The sequence below is a fragment of the Callospermophilus lateralis genome, unplaced genomic scaffold (assembly GCF_048772815.1).
Source record: "Callospermophilus lateralis isolate mCalLat2 unplaced genomic scaffold, mCalLat2.hap1 Scaffold_45, whole genome shotgun sequence".
Lineage (NCBI taxonomy): Eukaryota > Metazoa > Chordata > Mammalia > Rodentia > Sciuridae > Callospermophilus > Callospermophilus lateralis.
The window spans coordinates 3,544,678-3,568,245 of NW_027514398.1; the positions used below are offsets into that span (position 1 = coordinate 3,544,678).

General features: G+C 43.9%; 1 protein-coding gene across 1 annotated transcript in view; it reads right to left on the reverse strand.

The window, feature by feature from the left end:
• Positions 1–23,568, reverse strand: part of LOC143388916 (arf-GAP with SH3 domain, ANK repeat and PH domain-containing protein 1-like) — a 145,356-nt gene that overhangs the window by 48,004 nt on the left and 73,784 nt on the right. The window contains 5 exon segments of the mRNA XM_076842341.1: positions 1,078–1,126; positions 3,193–3,307; positions 18,624–18,693; positions 22,753–22,853; positions 23,400–23,408. Coding sequence (XP_076698456.1) covers positions 1,078–1,126; positions 3,193–3,307; positions 18,624–18,693; positions 22,753–22,853; positions 23,400–23,408 — 344 coding nt within the window.

Below are 23,568 nucleotides of genomic sequence, written 5' to 3' on the forward strand. Positions count from 1 at the left end.
TTGGCTGTATTTCCCAACTCCACATGCCTTTTACCCATTCCTAGTCTCTTTCTGATCCCTTTACCATTTCCCCTTTGCCAAAGGGAAAGAGAAAAATGTTGCACCCAGTTCACTAAACAATGTCAGAGACTGGTCTTTGGGAGGTAGGCAGCCCTGCACAAGATGCCTCAGAGTGGACAGAAAATGGCAAAAACTTCCCAAAAATATTTCGGTAACCAAGATGTCAATTTGTATTTCCTATTAATTATATCCATTATATACATAAATAAATGAGAATAATGAGAATAATGCTGCAGAGAAGCATGTGTGAAAGTGAATGAAAGAGAAGAGGTGTGTGAGGCACACTGGGTGTAAAGGGCACCTGTGGCCCTCTGGGAGGAATCAGAAAAGGAAAATGACAATACTGATTGCCATGGATGGGACAGAACTTTGAGAGTTTGTGAAACTCAGCCCACATTACCCCGGGACTTGCCAGAAATGAGAAAAATCTGAACAGCATAAAGGTCAACTGCCCTCATTAGCACCAGGGCTGTGAGCAGCTGAGAACATCATAGCTGTAGACCACCTTCCGCAGCCCAGGGCAGCCACAGGAAGGTGGCTCGGGACTGCTCCCAGTAGCATGTGACCACAAACCTGGCTCTTCCCAATGCAGTGACCCAGGGAAAGGGCGCCTGCCAGTGTTCTTCCTCAAGGACAGACTCCCCTGCCCTCTCGTAGGCACAGTCAAGCATCCAGGCACACTGGCTCATGCATTTGGCCAAACACTGAGCAAGGCCTTTCTAAGTGTGGGTGAAATAATCAAAAGACAAGTAAGGTGCAGCCCTTGTCCTCAGGAAGCTCTTGGTCTCCAGAGGGCCATGGGTGAGCACCAGAGGACAACAGTGGTGGGAAGCAGCCAAGGGCACAGAGGAGGGAGCAATGACCGCGGAGGCAGAGAGGCCTGGGCCCAAAATGGTGGGAGGTGTCAACGTTTACTGAGCAGATAGGACTGAGAACTCTAGATGCAAGAAGGAGCAAAGTGTGGGAAAGGAGTTTGGAGAGCCAGGAGCGGTTCCTACAACTCTACAGACTACTTACGCCACATAATCCTGCTCATCTTCTGCCTGAAAATGATATGTCCTATTATCTAAAAGAAAAGAAAAAGAAAGTGAAACCTCAGAAAGCATCATTATTCAGGTGTAACGCAGCTCTTTAAAGTTCTAGGGGAAAATAAAAAACCATCCAGCAAGAGTCGGAATCTAAGATTATTTTTTACACCATGCTTTGCCAGATGCACAGTTTGCTCTGTCAATATTATTGTTCTCAAGTACCAGAGGAATATAATAACACAAATACCATGCAAACATTAGCCACCTCTTCTGAAACAAAAGTGAGAAGGGAAGAGGTCCCATCTGGCCAGATGGGCTTTGGGGACAAAGCTCAGAGTGTGGCATCTTCTTTGCAGCAAGGATTCACCAGCCACTTCTCCATGGCTTAAAAGCAGGGTGGCTGCTGCCCACTTTGCCCCAGGTGTTGGGCTGCCTCCTGCTTTCTTCTCCAGGAAGAAAGGCTCAACTTTGCCACTCAGGAAAGGGAGGATGAGGTGTAAATTGGCTATTTGGGACAGATGTCCATGAGAGAAGTGCTTTTTTAAAACCCAAGATTTGCAAGATGCTTTAAGACACTCAAGGTGAAATAACATTTACTGAGCACTTTCTTACATGACTGCTCCGGGCTGGGCGCCCTTGTCCTTCACGAAAAAGACAATGTGTATGTTCAAGTACACACATGGGTAGGAGCGCTTCATGGCCCTGGCCAAATACCCTACCTTATGGCTGTGTGACCTCATCCGATTCTCTGAACCTCTCCTAAGCTTAGTTTTTTCTCTTCTGTAAAATGGAAAACTGATAGGGCTTCTGTGAGAGTTAGCCATAATGTATTAAAAGTATCTGGCACATTTAGATGCTCAATAACTGACAACTATTATTAATAATCTATAGGTTCTCATATCTAGGGGTTCTTGGCTTTTTGAAACCATATAATTTCAACTTTTCCTATTTCCTTCTCATTAATAACCCAAGAAATCTCCAAGTCATGAAAATAATGGGAATCTAAACTTTACATGATGCTGTAGAACCCAGCTCACACTACACTTGAAGAGCCTCGTGACAGACAAACTCCTAGATCGGACTGTTTTTGAGTCTGCATTCATGGAACTGCAGGGCAGGAAGGTATGTTTGTGCTTCCACACAATCATGCACTTCAGCTCCTGGCCTGCTCTGTTGGGCTCTGACAGAGGAGGGACAAAACCTAAGGCTGGCACTGCAGAATTTCGGGACAGTGGTGAGTCACTTCATTGGCCTTGCTGGCCTCTCCCCCTGCAGAAGGAGGTGTCCGCTCAGCTGCAATGTGGCCAGCAGGTGCTCCCACAGGAGCTAACTTAGCAGAACAGCACTCCCCAGCTGCACCTCACCGTGACAGTACAGGCTACAGGGTGTGTGTGGGGGAGGTTATTATGCTGTCACCTCAAGGGAAAAGTAAACTCTGAACCATATGGCATAAGGAAGTGAGGGGATACAGTGACAGTAATTCATGAAGTTTGAAGGCCGTCCTGCTTGGAAGCAAGACGACTTTTCCTTGAAGAGTCTGATTTTGCAGGGATATAACTCCAGTCAAATTAGCTATATGGTATAGTGCTACACATGTATTCCCAAGTCTACATCAGAGCTTCTTGACCCCCAGGTGCACTTTAAAAATCACAGAAGGCTTTAAAACCCCTATGTCTGGACCTCACACCAAAGAATCTTTGAAATCCAGAGAAATGGGAACATACTTGGAAACAACTCTCTGAGAAGATCCAGCTGTGGACTCACTGCACCAGGACAACATATAAATGCATACTCTTCATATTCCTAAACACGGTCACATCTGACACTGCTATGCCTTCCCAACTGTAAGTGCAAATTAAGTGACCTGAGAAAGCCAGGTACAGTGGCACATGTTCTGTAGGCCAGCTACTTGGGGGCTGAGGCAGGAGGACTGCTGGAGCCTAGGAATTCAAGGCCAGCTTGGGCAACAGAGCAAGACTCCATCTAAAGTTGCAGGTGCAGGAATGACCAGAAGCTCCCCCATGGTGACCTTGGATCCCTGCTTGGAAAAGCTGCTTCAGGATCCAGATGATGGACATCTGCAGGTGTCAGAACCCACAACAACCTACCAAAAGTGTTCTAAAGGACTCATGTGAAATCAGGTCAAAAGACTTCTTGTCCTCGGCGTTTGGTTTCACCTGGCAGGTAAGAAGGTTCAACTTGGCTGGCTGTCTATTGGACTGGAGAAAAGAAAGCAGAGATGTTATGTGCAGCACTGCCCTTTCACCTGCGGACCGTGCCCGCAGCACAGCATGCAGTTCACAGGGCCTGTTCAGTGATGCAAGACACATTTTTAGCAAGGAAGAATAGAAACCTGGGTACTGCTGAGTGTACTGCAAGTTTCTGTCCTCAAATATAAGTGGGTAGGTAAAGTCTTGATTTACTGCATTAGAGCTCTGAATCTCATCGAGAAGGAAAATATTTAGGTGCCCAAATAAATGTCTGTTAACTGCACACAGGGATCCTGGTGATTCATCTTATGGGAACCAGGAATGACTGATTCACTTCACTTCCAGTGAAGACTGGGCAGAGTCTCTAGAAATGCACCTTCTAGAACCTATACATATTCAAAACCCACAGCTGGCAGTATCAAGATGGTACCTTACAGTGACATGTAGCGGAGCCGCAGTGCATTTACTTATTCAGAATGACCTCAGTAATCAAACTTCCCAAACCTGATGTCCCAGGAATCCACATTACATTACTTCTCTCAAAAGTATGGGAGTGAGTCCCACCTGGGAGTCACTGCTTAATCAGTCCCATATCTGCAGAGAGAACTCTGAGGATTTCTCTTCACTCATGAGCACACCTCTCGGCCACACATATAAAACAGACCTGACATTAGCCAACATGCTACCTAGGAGTCTCACCACACAGACATTCCAGCTCTCCTGCCTACAATTGTGCATGGTCACCTGCTGGCCAATGCTGACTTAAGGACGCTGCTTCCTGCAGGGGCTGACGAATAAGTCACCTGAGTGCCTGAGTTGGGCTATGCTTGGATACAGAAGCTTGTGGGAGCAAGCAATGGAGCTGTCTGCTCTGACCTGCTGCCTGCTCTGGCTGAGCGCCAAAAATCCCCATGTTTCCACCCCAGGAATGCCAAGTATTCAGGCAAACAGAGGGGAAGAGGGACAGAGAGGTCCAAAAAACCCCAAAAAACAGAGATGGAACAAAGTCAAGACAATCAGCGATATTCCGCATCTCTCCTAAACAACAGCCCTCAACGATTGTGTTGACCTTCCTGTACTCTTGGACCAAATTCAAGATCCTCCCCCTCTGTGATTTCAATGACACTAGACACAGAAAACCATGTCCTTATCCCCTATTGGTTCCAAAGCAAACCATCTCAGAAGAGGAGGTGAGAGAGATCCCATGGAATTTCATGATCACTGCATGTACCCTTGATTTAGAAATGGAACTTGGAGTGCAGAATGGGTGATTCCTCCCTAGGAGGGCACAGTGCTTGGGAAATGGTTCCTGTGCTCCAGAACTGGCTGCTGAACTCAGGCAGGAGGGGAGGGGACACTGGCCTGCACCCTGTCTTAGAAGAGAACTGGAGTTTAGCTTGCTAAGGGTCTCAGACTCCAAAGCTGGTATCTGTAGCCACAGACCAAGCCCAGCCCAAGGCAAAAGAAACTGCTAGTCCTAAATCTCATCTCTGGATGTTGATAAAATTGCCAGGTTTCCCACATGAATGACAGCGATGTACAATGATCTGAAAAGGAAGTGACCCAGTTAATGGTGCAAATCTTGTTCCACTTTGAAACCCACATTTAAAGAAGGATGTAGAAAAGCTTAGGGAGATGGAGAGACGATTAAAGGAATAGGAAGTGGAAACTCTGAAGATGGGTTAAAGGCACTGCGTAGTCCAAAGGAAGGTGGCTGGGGGTGACTTAATAACCACCTACAAGTTCACAAAAGTTGTTACTGGAAGGCTGGGCAGCTGTTTTCCATTTGCAGAAATGAAAATAAATGTACTTAAAAAATTGTAGAAAATTTGAGCCAGGCATGCTAAAGAACTTCTCAAGCTTTAAGTGACAAAGTACAACAAGAGGTTTTAGGATTCTTAAGTAGAGAAATTTGTCTTGGAAAATTTTAAGAATTTTGACACTCTTCAGATCTGAATGTGGCAGAGGGTTAACACAGTGATTTCTTATTCTTCCCAAATCTAGAGTTCTCTGGTGTGTGTGTGTGTGTGTGTGTGTTTCCCCCCCCCATATACCAAACAACAGATACAATATCTTTTTTAAAGGAAAAACCCTTCAGCTCAATATTAATTGCATTCAAGCAGGTTAAAGAGTACCACCCACCTCTCACTCCTCGGCACTTGTTTTCTGGAAAGCTTTGGATGAAAGGGTCTGCTACAGTTGGAGTCATTCATGATTGAGCTATAACTTCAGTGGCAACGGAGTATCTCTCTTCCCTCAGAAGCACTTCAAGGCTACAGGACTGACATTTGCCCATTTTTAGAACCTTATTTGACATGGACACAGCCTGTATCCAGGGTGTTTCCCAAGCTGGGCTGCCAGGGAAGAATCAGACAAGCGACTTATCACTTCAAATGTGATTCTTCAGGAGCAAAGAACACAACGTTTGACTGTCTTCAGCAGCTGACCCAGCAGTGCTGAGCCTGCCAACGCCAGCAAGGGAAGTGGAGGATCAACCAAAGCCCAGGGACAAGGCGTTAGGCTTGGAGACCACTGTGGTAAAAATAGTCATTCCAGATGTTTGTCCAACTTCCCAAAATTCCAGAGAACTTTCTAGACATTTAGTACTAAATTATAGGTGTACTGATTAAAGAAGATGTAATCTTCTCTGGGGTTTCAGCATAGAGTAAAATCAAAGTAAAACTAAATGACTTGCTCTGGGCTACATCAGGGTGGGATAGTTTAGGAAATACTTTCATATTGTTTAAGTATAGGCAGAAAAAAAAAAGAAAAACTCACAGACAGTTCAGTGCACGGAGTCCCTTGCTGTTGAGCATTCTTGCCCTACTCTGAATACAAACCAATCTGTACCCTGACTTTCAGGTACCACAAGAGGCCCCTTCGACTGACTTCAGCTCCTACCATGGTGGAGGGCCTGGCCCTTCCTGCTGTCCAAGCCAGCCCACATGCCCTCAACTCCTGCCTCCCTCCCTTCAGGGCTCACCAATCAGCATGTCCACAGGGGACTGTTCCTGGGCCCCTCTTCCCATGGCTATCCTTCTTACCCTACGGTATTTCTTCCAGCCTCTTATCTCCCCTTTTTGCTTCTTGTCTTTCTTCCCATCAAGGGTACACTCCCCCCACCCCCTACTAAAATGTGCCGGGCATACAGCAGGTATTCAAAGTTATCAAATGAAAAGACTAATTCAGGTGCCTAAATACATTTTCCCTGGGAGGGAAGTCTTATAGGTATCTTTTACTAGACAAAGAAATTAAGGCACACAGAAGCAACATTCCTAAGATCTCTCAGAAAGGAAATGGTTTGAGTGGATCAGAGGCCCTGATGCTCTTCTGCTTCCTCTGTGGAGCACACCTGGAGACTCAGCAGCATGGCCTTCCCAGACCTAGAAATGCCGGGATGTCCCCGCACTAGAGCTCCTGAGAAGAGTAAAGCTTACAAGTCAACAGAGCAGAAGTTCCAAGATTAACTTGTATCTTAATATTTTTTCAGGTTATTTGATTCTCACCCAAGGATTTACTTTCATAATTGATAAATTTTAGAACATGAAATAACTACTCATTCATATGACAGATGTTAAGTTTCTACCACATACTTAGCACATCTGAAAAACATGAGGTCTGTATCCTCAAGCGGCTCTGAGAAACAGACCTGAATGTGTTCCAGACATGCCTGGTGCCCAGGGAGTCCTGGAGCCCCAGCTCTTGGGTACACGCTAGAGGCATCCTGGACCTTCCAGTGAGGACCTTGGGGAGGAGGGAGTAGGACCAAGCCAGATGTGTGGGAAGAGTTTGGAGGTACAGGTAGAAAGGCCAGGAGTGCAAGGAGGGACAAGCGGCCCCAGGTGGTGCTGAGCAGAGAAGCAGGTGAGGCACTGCACAGGGTGCTGAGGGATTCCATTCCTAGAGCTGTGGCAACCTGCAGAAGGAAGCTGAGCAGGCAGTGACCAATCAGACCTGCCTTGCAGGACGTGGCTGTGGAGAAGGCCAATAGCAACTCAGAGAGGAGGACAGAAGAGTGGCAAGAAGAGTCTGAATCAGAGCTAAAGCAGTGGTGCCCGAGGCTGGGGATGGCTAAACAGGATTTCAAATGAGTGACTCAAGAGTAACTGCGTCAGGGTGTGCGAATTACCCAGACCTGACAGCAAACAGGGGAAGGGCAGGTGCACCTGCAGGTGCTCCTGGGTAGCACCTCTTTCCAAGGTTCTGAGAACTTCTTCTCTAAACATAAGTGTCACACCTGTCAGTTGAAGATTTTATGGCTCTGTTCCAGGCTCTCTTCTGAGCCTGTCCTTTGACAGATTTTAGTTTTCATTAAAATAATGCAGAGACACTGGAGAAAAATGAAGAGACAGATGGAGGAAAGAGGAAACTCAACATCACTTGTTAACACCACTTTTACACCCAATGATCCTCACAGTTATTACCCTGATGTTAACAAGGTGCATGCCAGGTGTCCGGCCTTTTTGCATCCATTGATTAAACCTGTATTTACTGTTTTATAAATGCTTGTTTTCTTAACACGCACAGATGTATTCTTTTCACATACATGAGTGGACTAAAAAGCAATCAAGGTCAGGAAGGTGGGGTAAACTGACACATGTACAAAAGAGGCAAAGCTGGGGTGGAACAAGTCTCTAGACACTCATCACACTGTTTCTCTGTCCAGGTAAGACGTGGAAAATTTGCCAAGTAGAAAATATTTTGTTCCTCCTTTCCTGGTTCTTCTTGCTCTTGACTGGCCAGTTCTTTCATTTCCCTCTGGATCACATAACAGGCCTGCCAGAAACCTGTTCCTGACAAGCTCCACATTCCAAAATTACTACTCTTGTGGCCAAACCAAAGTTCCCTATCCCTTTAGTGATCCTTCCTGCAGCTAAGGAGAGAAGCAGGTGATGATCTAACCAACATACTTCTGTACACTATGGAAGATAATGAAGGCCCTAACCCCCTAACCTTCCAATCACTTTAACCATGGGACTAATTTCCAGTTTTCAAGAAACTCTCTATCATTTCAGTAAGGAACTGTTACCTTTTTACCACCCCCCCCTTTTCAATTGGTGTGTTATAGCGGTACCTATGATAGGATTTGTTACGTATTTGTACCTGCTCACAATATAACAACACAATTTGGCCAGTATCACTCCCCAGCACTTCTTTTCTCCCTCACCTTATCTCACTCTCTGGTCCCCTTCCTCTAGCCGATTGATCTTTCTTTGCTTTTTATGAGATCCCTCTCCATCTTTTTCTTTTTTTCCTCTCTAGCTTCCACATATTAGAGAAATCACGTGACACTTGACCTGCTAAGTTTGGCTTATTTCACGTAACATAATGCTCTCAGTTCCATCCATTTTCCTGCAAATGACATTACTTCATTCTTCTTAATGGCTGAATAAAACTCCACTGGGTACAGGCACCACATTTTCTATATCCATTCATCTATTGGTGGACGCCTCGGCTGGTTCTATAGTCTGGCTATTGTGAATGGTGCTGCTATAAACATGGTATGTGCATATCACTATAATATCCTGGCTTTAATTCTTTAGGAGTGGTGTAGCTGGGTTACTCTACCTTTGAGAGAATGTAGTTCCTCTCAGGATCAGCATTAAACAGTGCTATATTATAAATAGGGGGAAATAGTGGATCAGGGCTCTAGGTAAGAAGCTCTTGTGGGGCTGATGCTGTTATTGCATCTGAAAACTGTGCTCTTCATCCTTTAAAGCATTTCCACAAACATTTATTGAGGGCTTATTTGCCAGTATAGAGTTTGGGTCAGTAAAAGAAGAATTTTGAAATTCACATTTCCTAACTGTGGTAGCCTCTTTGATCCATGACTTGTTCTTTAATAGGAGTTAGACACCAAAAACCTCCTGACCTCCCATATTTATAAAAAAATGCAATGATAAAACATCTGAGCCCTGGTCTGTTTTTTTAAGGAACATATTCTCATTACATTTTGTCAATTGTGTTAGATTAATGTTTCTGTGACCCAAATGCCTGACAATAAGAACTTGAAAGATTTTTCTGGCTCATATTTTCAGAGGACTTGGTCTATATTCAGGTGGCTCCAAGGGAAACATCAGGGTGAAAGGGCTTGGCAGAGAAGAGGTGCTCAATCTGGCAGCCAGGAAGCAGAGACAGTAAGGGGCTGGGGAGAGCATGAGTCCTGCATCACACTCCCAACAGCCTAGCTCCTCCAACCAGCTCTTGCCTCCAAGGAGTCCATCCAGCCACTAATGAGGGCAGAGCCTTCCAATCACTGCCTAAAAGCCCCACCTCTGAACCTCGCTGCATGTGAGAACCCGGCTTTCAATACACAAGCTTGGGGAGTCATTCCAGATCCCAGATACACTGTCCACAGAGCAGGCAGTGAGTGGCTGAGAATGTCTACCAGACTCATCTCATCCTCACACAGCGTCTGTCCTTCAGAGCAAGGGCACAGTCTCTTGACAGGTGTGTGGCGTTTACTGTGCCAAGGGTTTCACGTGTTCGTTTAATTAGCACAACATCCCCATCAAATTGCCCCACATTTAACAGATGAGAAACCAAGGCACAGAGAGTTAACTAACTTCATGTTAAGGTCACAGCTAGCTCTAGCAGAGCATTTGATGAAGGCGGAGTGTTTTAAAATAACCTTACTTTTGTGTGCCAGGGAGGGTGGGTGCAGGGCAGCATGAAAGGAGGCTGATTTCAGATGGAAAGGCTTTTGTTTTCTACCTTTGAAATTGTAAAATCAGGATTTTCTTTCTTCTTCTTATCCCTGAACAACCAACTGCATCTACTGTAACCAAATGGATATGCTTTCTTAATTTGTGGGCTCTACATTAATGAGGTTCTTCTCTACTGACTTTTCTACTAGAATTACAGAGCTGCACAGGAAGCACTAAGAATGACACGCTGTGTGTGGGACCTCCAAGGCAGGGCTTTGAGACCACAACCCTCACAAGCTGCGAGGCCTGAGGTTTTGATATGAAGGCTCTTTTTAAATTTAAATCTTCAATTTCATCCTCCCTTCTTCATTTATGAAACAAGTTTCTTGCTGGAGTTTCCTCTAATCTCTGTTCAACATGAAAGCAGGAGAGACTTATCTGGCAGGTCCTTAAATCCTAGGAGGCATTAACTCTCTGACACCCTTGTTATTCCAGAGGTTTTGCCAAAAGAAGAAATCAAGGCTGCAATGCTTGATCTTCTCTGATGCCCACATGAGAGACTACTACACAATACCTAGCTTTAATGGAGTCACACTTTGGGAACTGAGCTCCTGAAAGTTCGGTATGTCTGAAGCAAAGCAATGTTCTGTTAATTTAAAAAAGCAATTTATTCATATATTAAGGTACCGAGGATAATGGAGGGAAAAAACCTCACATGGAGGCAATCAGACCTGGTGTTACAAATGGAGCCAGGAGCAAGCACCTTAGCCCCTCTGAGCTCTTTAGCATGGAGAGAGAAAATAAAGCTGTTTTTGCTGTGGCAATGAACTCAGGGATGCAGGACAAGTGTCCAATGCTCTGCTTCCTTGTGAGAGGTGGCCCAGGATCTGGACTTCAAATCTGGCTCCAGCACTTATTGGTTACGGGATGTTCAGACTTCTTCCCATTAAAATGGAGATGACCCACCTCCTTGTGAAGGTGTAATGAAAGGCAAATGGAAAGCGTATGTAAAGGGCTGGCATGCAGGAAATGTCTCAGACTGTTTTATTACTAATCTGAAATATTGGAAGCTAGGTGTCTTATGAAGAAAAAAGGTTTATTCACCTGACAGTTTTGGAGGCCAAAATTCAAACTGCATGGTGCCAGCTCTGGTGAATCCCTGCTTCTGGCTACACTGCCTCCTGGTAGATTCCATTGCGGTGGCAGTGTGTGAGAGGGGGATCTCATGGTCAGACAGGAAGCTACAGAGCAGCACAGCGGGTAGGGGATTGAATCTAGGGATGCTGTGCCATTAAGTTATATATCCAGTCCTTTTAAATATTTTCTTTTGAGTCAGGGTCTTGGAAGGTGGCTCAATTTCCAGATCAGTCTAATATGCTATCAGGGTAGAGACTTACTAGCTCACTTAGCCAGGGGCAGCCTCTTCCAATCACTTGTATTAGTTTATTGAGGTGCAAGTGATATGGGTTTTCCTCTGAAATAAATTATATTGATGCTGCTAATATATAATCTTGGGATTCAAACAGTGAAAAGGAGAAGACCCTTCATTCGAATGCATAATATTGAAAACCTCTACTCGGTGTATTATTTAAAAGGACAGATAACCTATAAGGTGTAAGCAGATGCATTTTTAAACTTACATTTTATAGAACTTGAATTTGTGAAGTTCTCTTGTAAATGTTAATGTCTTCATTTGCAATAGAAGCCTACAGGGATATTCCACAGTGACCTTGAGTTTGGAAACACTTGCTTTTTTCATATGTCCAAATACCTCTACTGGTACTGACACAGCATTTTCCGCCTGCTAGTGAACACAGCTGTGAAGAACGTTCAGCACCTGTGCCTTTGCACCTGCAGCTACCCCCACCCCACCCCACCCCACCATGCTGTGGATGGAACCCTTGGCTTAGCATTTACTAGGCAAGTGCTCTACAGCTTAGCCCAGCTGCATTTGAACTTCATTCATGAAAGTCAATTCTGGTATTTTGTATAAAAAAAAGAAGGGAGAGTTCCCGGGTCCCAAGGGCAGCAGGGTGAGGTGGTTGATACTGTGACAGAAAATTGGCACTACCTCAAGCTGGTGGAAGAGACACAGAACAGAAAATTATTATTAAAATAGGGGAGCAGACAGTTCAAATAGATTAAAATAATACTGGTTCAAGAAATAATATTAGTTCAAGTTTATCCTCGACTTCTCCTTTTCTGTTATCCAGCAGATAGATGGTAACAGCTTTCAGAGTCCTACTTTCCATTGAGTTCCTTGAACATGCTGTTCAGCTCAGGAGCAGAGGCTCCTCTCTCCTCTTGGCAAGGCTGGCTGCTCCCCAGCTTTGACATTAAATGCCCAGAAAGCCTCTCTGCCAACACTATTGCAGCCGCTGCACCATCTTCTATCATGGCCTCCTGCATTCTGCCCCTACAGTCCCCACCCTTTGTTTACTCCAAGCTCTGGGAGGGCAGGGCTACGGATTCATCACTGCTTACAGGATCTAGCCCAGTGCCTGGCTTAGACAGCTACGAACAAAAACATTTCAATGAACAAAGTGTGTCCTCTTTATATTTGAGCAAACCAAAGCCTCCAAAAGCTTGAAGAGCTCACCCAAGGCTCTACAGCTTGTCAAGGGTGGAGCCTGGATCTAACTGGCTCCACAATTTGCCCTCTTTGAAGTCACAATGTTGCTTTCTAATCCACTGATGAAAAGATTCTCTTCTCCTAGTGACAATGGGGACAAAGAGGTGGGCTCAGAGAGAGTCTAGAACAGCCGCAGAGCTGTAAAGGCCAGCCATGGGCAGGAGTGAGTTCTGATCCACTCAGGGACAGGAGCGGTCCTTTGCCAGGCTCCCCTGTGCTTCCGGAGCGCTTTCAGTGCATCCTTCAATGCCCCAGCAGCTAACTGTTATCTCCAGAGCTCTGCATAGGTCCAAAAGCAATAGTCCTGGGGAGATGTCCACTGATTTGAAGAGCCCAAGGACAAGCAGAGACACATCGAATCCCTGCCTTAGCGAAATGCCCTGGGAGGTGACGGAACTGCAGTTAAGCCTAACGGGCAGAAATTAAATTTCTATGAGAAAATACTTACCCCGAACTGGCTTTGTAATGTGTCAAGGAGTAAAGGGAGTAAGGGTACAAAAGAATTCCAATAAAGCACAATTTAAAATGGAGATAGTAACACATTAGGGAAGACGACGAACAGTTCAGATAGGGAACATGCACTGAGCACAGTCCTGACCCTCCTCTGCTACCATTACTCATAATCAATGAACTCATTTCACCTTTACAAATGCCCATCAATCAGGCACTGTCAAGGGCTCCCTTTTATCTAGGTGGGGAATCCTCCCCTGGGTTCAGCATCAGAGACAGAGCTCAAGCTTCAGTAGCCTGTCTCCCAGGTTCTGGAAGCAGCGGCCCCCAGCTCAGCTCACTGAGGTGATGACAACCATTGAGCTCAGGAAACACTTTTTGTGGTTCAAGGTCTCTAAAGCCTTTAAATCCATTATTTTATTTAATACTCAAGACACTGAGAGCCAGGGACTACTGTTAGTCTGTTTTACAGAGCGGGGCACAAGCTCAGTAATGAAGCATGCCCTGTAAGAAGCTGAGCACACACTACTCACAGGTGGATTCCAGGGCTGTGCTTTGAATCTCCCTGTTGAGGACAATGGGCCTCCTGGCAGGTGGCCCCTCACATCATCTGCAGGTGCTCGACCTGGTCTAGGCCAGTGGGATGCCTAGTCTTTTTGACTAAATAACCAAACTTTTTTGTTGTACTTCTATGTGACACTGAAGTACTTTTAATATCATCATATCGAGAAACAAGTGACTAAGAATTTTTTTCAGTTGTCGTTGAACACAATACCTGTATTTTGTTTGTTTATTTTTATGTGGTTCATACATCCGAGGCAAGTGCTGTACTGTTGAGCTATAACCCCAGTCCCAAGGGACTAGGAATTTAATGGCTGTTATGCTGTTAATCCTCAGGGCACGTATAGGCATTTAAAAATGTAAGATATCATTTAGGCAGTCTTCAGATTCAAGAGTAAACTCCTAGAGCCCTCGCAATATCCCCAGGACCAGCACTCCCCTCCCCTCCTAAAAGTCCTTGCAGCCTTCTCTATCTGAAGACGCTGACTGATTCAATGACATGGGAAGTGACTTTGTTCCAAAGTGCTGTTAGTCTTGAAAGTTTCAAAGACCTAACAACAATCTGGCATCTGAGGAGAGGCCTACAGTCTAGTAGAAAGAGCATGGGCTTTGGAACTTGTCCAGCAGTTTACAAATTACATGGCCCCAAGCGTGGTATCTCTGAGACTCATCCATAAAATGCAGTTTCATTTAAAAAATCTTCACTGAGCACTAACTACATATTGGGCAATGTGCTAGAATTAGGAATTCAATATGAGCAAGACCAGGTTCCCACTAAGGAACCTTAGCCTAATGAGAAATGAAGGCAGGAGCGCCTATCCTGAGGACTCTCTTGAAGACCACATATAGGGAACACTAAGTGCTCAATAAAAGGCAGTTCTCTTTCTTTTTTCAACCCATTATCTGAAAAGCATGTTGTATTGAGGTCAATTAATTCAGGGAGTGAGGGTGTTGAAAAGCACAGCTGCCTAGGCTTTTATATAGGATTACTACAATGAAGTCAGACTATAATTCTAATACTTCATCTCTTTGATGATTTATTATATTTATACTGTTTATGTTTATACTGCTTTTAGTTAAAAAAAGGAAATGCAAATAACTCAAAGGTACAGACTGGAGTAAGATGGCAGCTGAAGCTGCTTTGGGGCTTGTCAACCCCAGTGGGAACGGCAGTTCACACCAACCACCTTCACCAGGGCCAAGGGAGCCAAGTGAGACCCAGCGCCTGGCTTTAGTATAACAAAAAGAAAAGATCACTGAAGCCAGGAAGGAAAGAACTGGCAGAGTCACCTCCTCTCAACTCCATGCAGCAGCCCCAGGTCTCCTGCTTGGGGGATGAACAGGGGATTACGACTTTAGACTTCAAACCTAGTATGAGGCCCACCACAGTGAAATCCAAAGTACAGAAATCTATTAAGAATGGTTTAGTGACTTGACACAAGCTTCTTTATTCTTAAGTTTTTTCCATAGATTTGTTAATAGTTGGAATTCTGAAACAAAAGCATTTTATATTATGTTTATAAAGTACTGGATGGGATTGGGGTGTAGCTCAGAGATAAAGCCCTTGTACAGCATGGATAAGACCCTGGATTTGAGCAAGGGAAAAATGATTAAATATTAATATCAACCAGGTATGCTAGTGTAAGCCTTAATCCCAGCTACCTGGGAGGCTGAGGCAAAAGTATTGCAAGTTCAAAGCCAGCCTGGGCAACTTAGTGAAACCCTGTCTCAAAATTAAAAGTAAAACAGGGCTAGGGATGCAGCTAGGTGGCAGAACACCTTTGGGTTCAGTCTTCAGTACCAAAAAGGAAAACAATAACAGTTAAGAGTAGAAAAATGTATTGGATATTCACAAATAAGCTGAGAAGATGATGATGATGATGATGAAAGCAAATGCAGAGATTCCCACTAAATTTGATTCCTACAGTGCTGTTACGTTGAATAATAAATAAAAACACATCTTTGAATAAATACATGAAAAACAATGTATCTGTTGGTGAAATCTAGGGATGGGCTGTATGCAATTCTTTCAGGTGTACATAAGAAAGTATTTCTCCATGGAATAGTTGAGTTGGGGAGATGAATCTCTCCGGGAGCAGGTATTACTCAAGTGGTCAAGTCAAAAGACACTGTATGCCATTAATCTGAAGGTAGCCTGGTTGTCTCCCGAGTCACATTGTTTGTAGAAGGATCTGCAAAGGTGACATTCACTGGGGGGGTGGGGGTGGGCGTGGCCTGCAAGCTGGAGGAATTTTCAGGGGTTAAGGGCTCCTGAATTAAGGCCTCAGGTTTTCTTACAATAAAAACTCTTCTCTAGCAGCAGAGGGAATGTGAGGAACTGGAAAAGGGTCTGGGGAGTGGACAGTGAGGAGAGCAGGGAGGCGAGAGAGCAGGTGTAGCAGTGGGGAGGGGTGATCAGCACACGATGCCTGCATGTGTGGAGACAGCACAGCGAATCCCAGTAATCTGCACAATTAGGAAGTATTGATGATTATAAAGAACCAAAGGCTCTTTCCCTCACTTTTTTCAAAGTCACTACATCTTTTTGCTATCCCAGGAACTACTGGCCCTGATTTTCAAGCTAATCCTAAGTAAGCAATGGTGTCTGCAAAGTGGGGAAAACTGACTAGAGATCTTCCCATGGAGGCAGGAATGATTACAAGTGATGTAACTGGCAGCTAAAAAAGTGGCTTAAAGCCAATGGAAAGTGGGGAACAGGGAGGGAATCAGCAGTTGGGGTGGAGCCTGTTTGCCCTGGGCTGCTCTGGGGCAGGAGAGCTCCCAGTTTGTATCAGGAGGGGATTATCAACAGAGCTCAGACTCGCCAGTGACCTGTGAGGAGCTAACAGAACAGCGAGACTGGCCACTCTGTGCACACACAGTGGGCTGTCTCACTCGATACCCACATCGTCTTTGAGTTAAACACTTTTCTCAAGGTCATACAGTCAATGGCAGAGCTGGGATTCAGACTCCCATCTGATGGACGCCACAGTCCATTCTCTCAGCCATCAAACAATGTGGTCAGTGCGATACCTGTTGTTAATTAGAAAGAAAGCACATAAACTGTTGGCTTAGCCACAATAACGTCTTTTGGCAGAAAAGAAAAAGGGAGTGAGAGAGAACTCATTTATTTCCTATATTTAGCAATGTGCCCAAGGTCGTATAACTGTCAAGCAGTGCTGCTGATGCACTTCATCACTGGGCCATCTCCTGCCACACACTTGCTGTTTTCAACAGCAAGTTCACAAGAAAAGTAAATGGACAAAACAAGGTAAGGCCACATGTCGCTCTCAAATGCTTGCTGAGAGGGCCATAGCCAGGCAAATTCATGGGAAGAGTTCTCCAGCAGAAGGTCATGAAAATGAGGGGACACATTGTAAATCTGACAAAAAAAAAAAAAAAAAAAAAAAAACTCATGATCTAAATAGTCAAAATAGATCAGAAACTTTCACTCTAGTAAAAACTATATGGAATTAAAGAGGAGAAGGTCCAAATTATCTATTTTCCACCCATGTAACTTGATGCTTAGGCCAGCACATGGGTGAATGGAACTTAGTTAACAAATGCTAAATATATGAACAACTGCTAGGCAGTCTCAATGGCAACCCCTAATGGGTCCAACTCTGCAGGCGGAATTTCTGCTATCGGATGGGTGGCTGGCTAGAATGGGCATGATGGTTAAAAATCTCAGCTGGGCTGTCGGCCAGAACTCACCACAGGGTTCTTCAGGGGTCAAGGGACAGAGAGGAGGGGAACTGCTCAAGTTTCATAGAGAACTACAATCCTTAGGAAGCATGCCATCCATCATGTACTAGGCGAAACGAGGTACCAAGCATTTTCTGTGTGTTTAGGTCTGAGTACCTGGCTAAAGATGGACAGAGAGATGTAGAGAGCTCAGAGTGCAGAACAGCTGGGTTCTACAGGAAGAGAGACAATAGCAGGACCACATGGACTAATGCTGGATAGACCCAAGCTTGAATTTCTTATTCTACCAGTTACTAGCATTGTTCAGATCTAGGGTCTGATTTCTTTATCTGTAACAGGAAGGTTCTGATACCACAAGGGCTGAAGGTAAGTGGTACTTCCTTTCCTTGATAGAGAAAAATAAACTCAGCTATAATGAAAAATTGCCAATGCCATAAATGCCCATCCTTGTTTCTACTATTCTGTCAGCAACAGACTGCTTATCCTAACTCAAGGGCCCCACTCAGCACAGGCTACTGCAGTTCAATCATGAATTTGTCCCCCAAACTGACGTTACTGGGTTAAATGCCACACACATTTTTAAACACACCTGGAATGAACTTTGCCATCCCCGGAGTGATACATTTTCCATTAGGACACTTGCATCTTTGAGAATTAAAAATAAGTTTTTGCAGCCGGGCATGGTGGCACACAGCTATAATGCCAGTGACTCGGGAAGCTGAGACAGGAGGATCGTGAGTTCAAAGCCAGCCTCAGCAATGGCAAGGCACCAAGCAACTCAGTGAGACCCTGTCACTAAATAAAATACAAAAAAGGGCTGGTGAAGTGGCTCAGTGGCTGAGTGTCCCTGAGTTCAATCCCAGGTACAACCCCCCACCCCATTTTTTGTTGCTAGTTTAAAAAGGCAAAACAGAACTTGTTTCACTGTGCACTCTTGCGGCCAGCATGACTGAACATCTCTAAACACATCATTCCTACATTACTTTTCTATGCAAAGAACATCCTCTATCAACTTTATAATGCAGGAACTAGGCTTTTTAGAGCAGCCGATGGTATTTCCAAAGATAAAATTATAAGATCAAACAATACCCAATTCAGGTTGAGGAAACCAAAAAAAAAAAAAAAAAAAAAAAGGTTTCTGGGGGTGACACAGAAGGACATAGGCTACCACAGGACAAGATAATAAGAGAATATCCTAAATGATCTGACCCAAATCCACACATAACGACATGTGGGCAAAACCTCAGTGTGGTTACATCACCTGAGGAGCTTTCTGGTTCAGGAGGCTGAAAGTGTAAGAAACAGGCAGAAAAACCACAGACACACTTACAGTTGCGTGTGAGATGGTCAGAATTCCATTCTTGACGGTGCACTTCCTCCTTTGCCACACTTTCCGGATCCTAGGAAGCAAGCCCAACAGAACTGTAAATAGTGTCTGAGTCATCTGGGACATACAGTCATATGGTATGATGAACAAGAATTACAAAAAAACCCACTCCAATATTAAAAAATCCTGACCCCCTTAAGTTACATAAATCAGAAAATTCTGATTGCCTTTTATACCCCAGCTAGAGGGTAATTCAGACAGGTAGGCATAACAAAGATGCTCATTACAACACTGTTTTTGATGGTGAAATGAGAAATAGAAATTACAGAAATTTAATAGCAGGAGAATTAAAAATTAATTATAGTTACAATATAGGTAAAAATACTATTCTCTGGAAAGGGGGCCCAGACCTATATTAGGCATTATGTTAGTAATGCTTATAACTATATCTGTCAATCTTTTACCAAAAGGCTCTATTAATTGATTAATTCTACAATTAGATGAATTTTAAAAAAGTTATGAAGTCTGTCATGCAGGAGAAGAACAGGGGTGAGGCTGCCTTAGATGTAGGAAAACGAGCTGAGGGTCCAAGGCACAAGATGATCTAGTTTTGGTGTCTCGTACACCTCCCCTTCAGGGGTCTTCCAGTGCTAAAATGATGCCAGAGCCCCTGGAAAGAGAACTGTTCCTGATTCATACAGGAGTCAACTGTGGTCAAACCATCTGAAGGAGTTGTGATACACATTTTGGAAAAAAAATGATGATGCTTAAGATGGAAACCTCCAAAGAGAACTAATTTCAACTTGGAGTTTCCTGTGAAGCTCCAGGTGAGATTAAGAGGCTGAGTGTTGGGCAGAGCTGTGCACGTGCAGCAGGTGCAGCTTTGCTGCTTGGGACCACTTCCCCAGGGGAGGCAGAAATGGGCAGGGAATAGGATTCCCTGGCCTGGAAGAGGGTTGTGCAGGCCTTCTGTTGCCATGGAAACAAATGACACCAGAGAGGACCATTCTAACTTTCCCAGGTCTTTAAAATTGTAACTTGCATTTTCTTTTCCATCATAAATTAATACTCTAAGGAAATTTCCAAAACATAAATTGAAAACCAACACAGATAACACTGTCGTCTTATATATGTAACTACCAGAAGTATAGTTTGTTCCAGAGCTTGATAAGAATTTGACTCTATTTGACTAGATGTAAACTGAACACAATGCTCAAAATGCTAGTCTCCTCAGGAGATAGTTTAGAACCACCAATTGAGAACTATCCTCAAATCACAGCTAAATCACAAACTTTCTTTTGCAAGTACTAACTAGGATATTAGCGCTAATATCTATCAAATGAAAATGCCTGAATTTGGTTTATGGTTCCAGCTATCTATAAGTGGTTCTGATCTTGTTTTACTCTCACAGAAGCTTGTGAAGATGGGAGAAGCAGTCCCTATACATTAAGCCAAAGCCAGCACCATCCTTCCTAGGAACACATTTCAAAATACCAAACCACCAACTCGTCAAACTACTCAACCTTGGGTAAACTCTCCCTGCTCAGTTTACTCATTTTATTTAGTTAAGCTTTTATACATCAGTTTTTCTTATGTGTATTAAGGAATCATAAAATAAATATCCATATTCTCTTGCACAGCTAATGAAGCTGAGGAAAGTAACACAAAAGCACTGACCTTTCTGGCCGAGAGACTGCTAATGAGGCATTGCAGATCGCCAGGAGGAGAGTATTAAGATATGCCCCTGCACAACTGAGAATAGCAGCTCCTGATCTTTGTAAATCTTCTACAGCTCTTTTCTATTAAAAAGTAGCCTTGCACAGCTCACTGTGTATCAATGTTGGTGCTGGATCATTTGGGCTTTGGATCCCATGTAATTGGCTAGCATAATCCCAGCAAAGCTGTCACCTAACTCATGTTAATTCACCTCTTAGGGACTCATTTTCCTTGCCTGTATCATGAAGATTAATTATGCCCTCCTTTTGGGATTATGTTGAGAAAATATATGTAAAACAATTGCTCCCATGCCTCTTAATAAATGCCTCTAGACCATAAAGTTTTAAATTATTAGACATTTTAGATTGTTTTTCAAATTGTGTAACAATCCTTAAGAAACAAGAAACATTTTGAAATTGGGGTCAGAAATTACTAATGCAAATGACCCTTAGGAGAAAATCACAACATATCAGTGGTTACTATTAGCAAATGTATTTGTCTTCAGGTATAGGCACTGCAGTATCTTCTTCCACAGAAGTAACCACCAGGAACTCTGGGTTATTGCGATTCACCTGGGCTGTTGGAGCAATTATTAGGAGTTCGGACCACTTGACTTCCAACCTCCCAACTCTAAGATGCAACAGCTCTTCCCAAATCTCTTGCCAACAGACTGTAGCAGGGTGAGAATGAAAGCCATCTCTCACCTACCTTTTACCCCCCAGCACCAGCAGACTGCCTCACACACTAGAGTGCTTTCTGTATGCCTACGAAATGTATGAAGGTACGTGGAAGGGTGAGTAGGCTAGTTTGTTTTGGGTGTGCCAAGAGTGGTTGACAGCAGTAATGACCACTTTGAAATATGAAGGGGAGACTCCTGATGTGAAGTCAGATAGCAGGTTCAAATCTGGCCCTTATAATTGCTGTCTGTATGATCTCAATCACAGAGATGACTGCGGGTCTCTGGCAGTAGGGTAGGCACTCAGCAGATGCTCACAAAAGAGCATTTTAGGGTCTAGACTAAACAATGCTTATGAAAAGACTGATCTTCCTGGGACATGCAGATGTTAACCACTCAGAAATAGGCAACTCTAATTTCCAGAAAATCATGGTGATTTCAGGTGACAGTGCTTAAAAATTTGATTATTTTATACTTCTGCTTTGAAAGAAATGTAATAGTATATTGTTGCCTTTTTCTTTCTTTAGAATGTAAGGACTTTCTTTTGCTCAATGTTATATATTTCAGGTTCCTTGAGTCCTAGACACAGAGGATTCTCAAAAGATACTTGTTGAAAACATGAATAGAATGAGCATAAAGATAACAACACCAGAAATTTGTAAGAGAAATGGCTGCAATTTCAATAAACAAAAACCAATAAAACACCTATAGCTTAGACAAGGCCAAGAACATATACCCACAAACAGTCAGAAAACAAGGAGCTTTCTTTTAAAAATGGATGCCAATTAGTAAAGGAAATGATTTAAGAGTCTAGTTAAGCACTTACTGCTAAATAGGATCATTCGTTCAAGCAACAAAGGCCAGTGTGGCAAGACCAGGGACAAAGTGGAACAAGGAGCCTGATGAGAAAGACCAGGCAAGACACTCTGTATGCAAAGGGAAGTCACTGGAGCAATGTAAGTGAATGAATGACATGGTGTGCTAGATGTGTAAAAGACCATTCTGGGCTAGGTGTGGTGGTGCACAACTCTAATATCAGTGACCTGGAAGGCTGAGGCAGGAGGGTGACACATTTGAGGTCAGCCTCAGCAACTTAGTGAGACCCTGTCTCAAAAATAAGAAGGACTGGGGAAATAGCTCAGTGATAAACTGGCCCTGGGATAAATTCCCTGTACCAAAACCAACCAACCAAAAAAAAAAAAAAAAGATCAGACCAGACCACTCTGAGAGCTGTTAGAGGGGAGTTGGCGAGGGAGAAGACAGTGACAGAGTCCAGTTAGAAGGTGGCACCAACAGTCCAGGAGAGATGTTAGTGGACCATCTCTGGGCAGCAGAGACGGCTAGAGGTGCATTATGTTTAGAGTTAGAATGGAAGGGCTTTTGTCAGATTGGCTGTAACAGAAAAGGTCAAGGTGACCCCCCAGGTTGGGATTTGAATGCCCAGGTTCACCTCCCAGGCAGAGAACAATGCAATAACTAAAAGTAGAGAGGAGGGCCTCTCACTTCTTGTCTTCCTAAAGTAAAGGTTACAGATGCCATTTGGAGGGGCCACAAAACTACTACTGCTTTTTTTTTTTTTTTTAAAGACAGCAAGTTAAATCTCAGACTTATGTGAAGAAAGTCAGTGCATTAGAAAACATTTAAGTGTGTTTTCCAATTTGAGAGTCTAGAAAAAATTGCTAATTAACAGCCCTTAGTAAATATGCCAATCACACCCTGGGACACCAGGCCCATACACACCCGTCGCTCTTCTTCAGCTGGTAACCCTTCTTCTCACTGCCGTATTCCTTATTGCCCTGGAGCTGATGCATGCTGTACGCTCCTTGCCAGCTCTGGGAATCCTAGAAAAATAGAAGCCACTAATTAAGCTAAAGCTGGAGACAATTTTCAAATCCTCGACTCTGTCCTGCCATTGAGTCTTTGCCCATTGGTCTAAGAATTATGAAGCTTTGAGAGTTGTGAAGTCATTGCCTTGGTTTTAGAGGAGGAAAAGGGCAGGAAAACATTTGCCAGTCACAAACCCAGTCCGAGGAAGGGCTGGGCCTGGGTCTCCTGTTTCTAGTTCAGAGCCCAGCTCTACTCTGAAGTGAGTTCAAACACACACAGGGTGTTGGTGGGCTATCAGATGACTCAACCCAGTTTACACAAACAGCAGAAGCAAGCACAGGAAGCAATGGAAAGACAGGTGGACCACAAAACAAACCCGTGCAACCCATGGGGGCATGCCATTGGTGCCTCACCCCAGTTTCTAAGGACTATGTGGCCAAGTGGCCACTACGTTGTGAAAGCCTAAGAAACAAGTGAACCATATTGGACTGTAGCATGACAACATGGGTGTCTAGACATGAAAGTAGGACAATACATTCTCACAGGAAGTATGGACTTACTCTCCTAGACTTCGATCAGGAAGGGCAAAAGCAGAGAGAGAAAAGGCAGAATGTTGGAAAATACAGTTGATTTTGTTGAAAATGTTGACACTCATAACATTTCATATAATGCACAAAGAGAACATTGCTGTAAGAATAATACCAGAAAACATGAACGTGTACCTTTGGA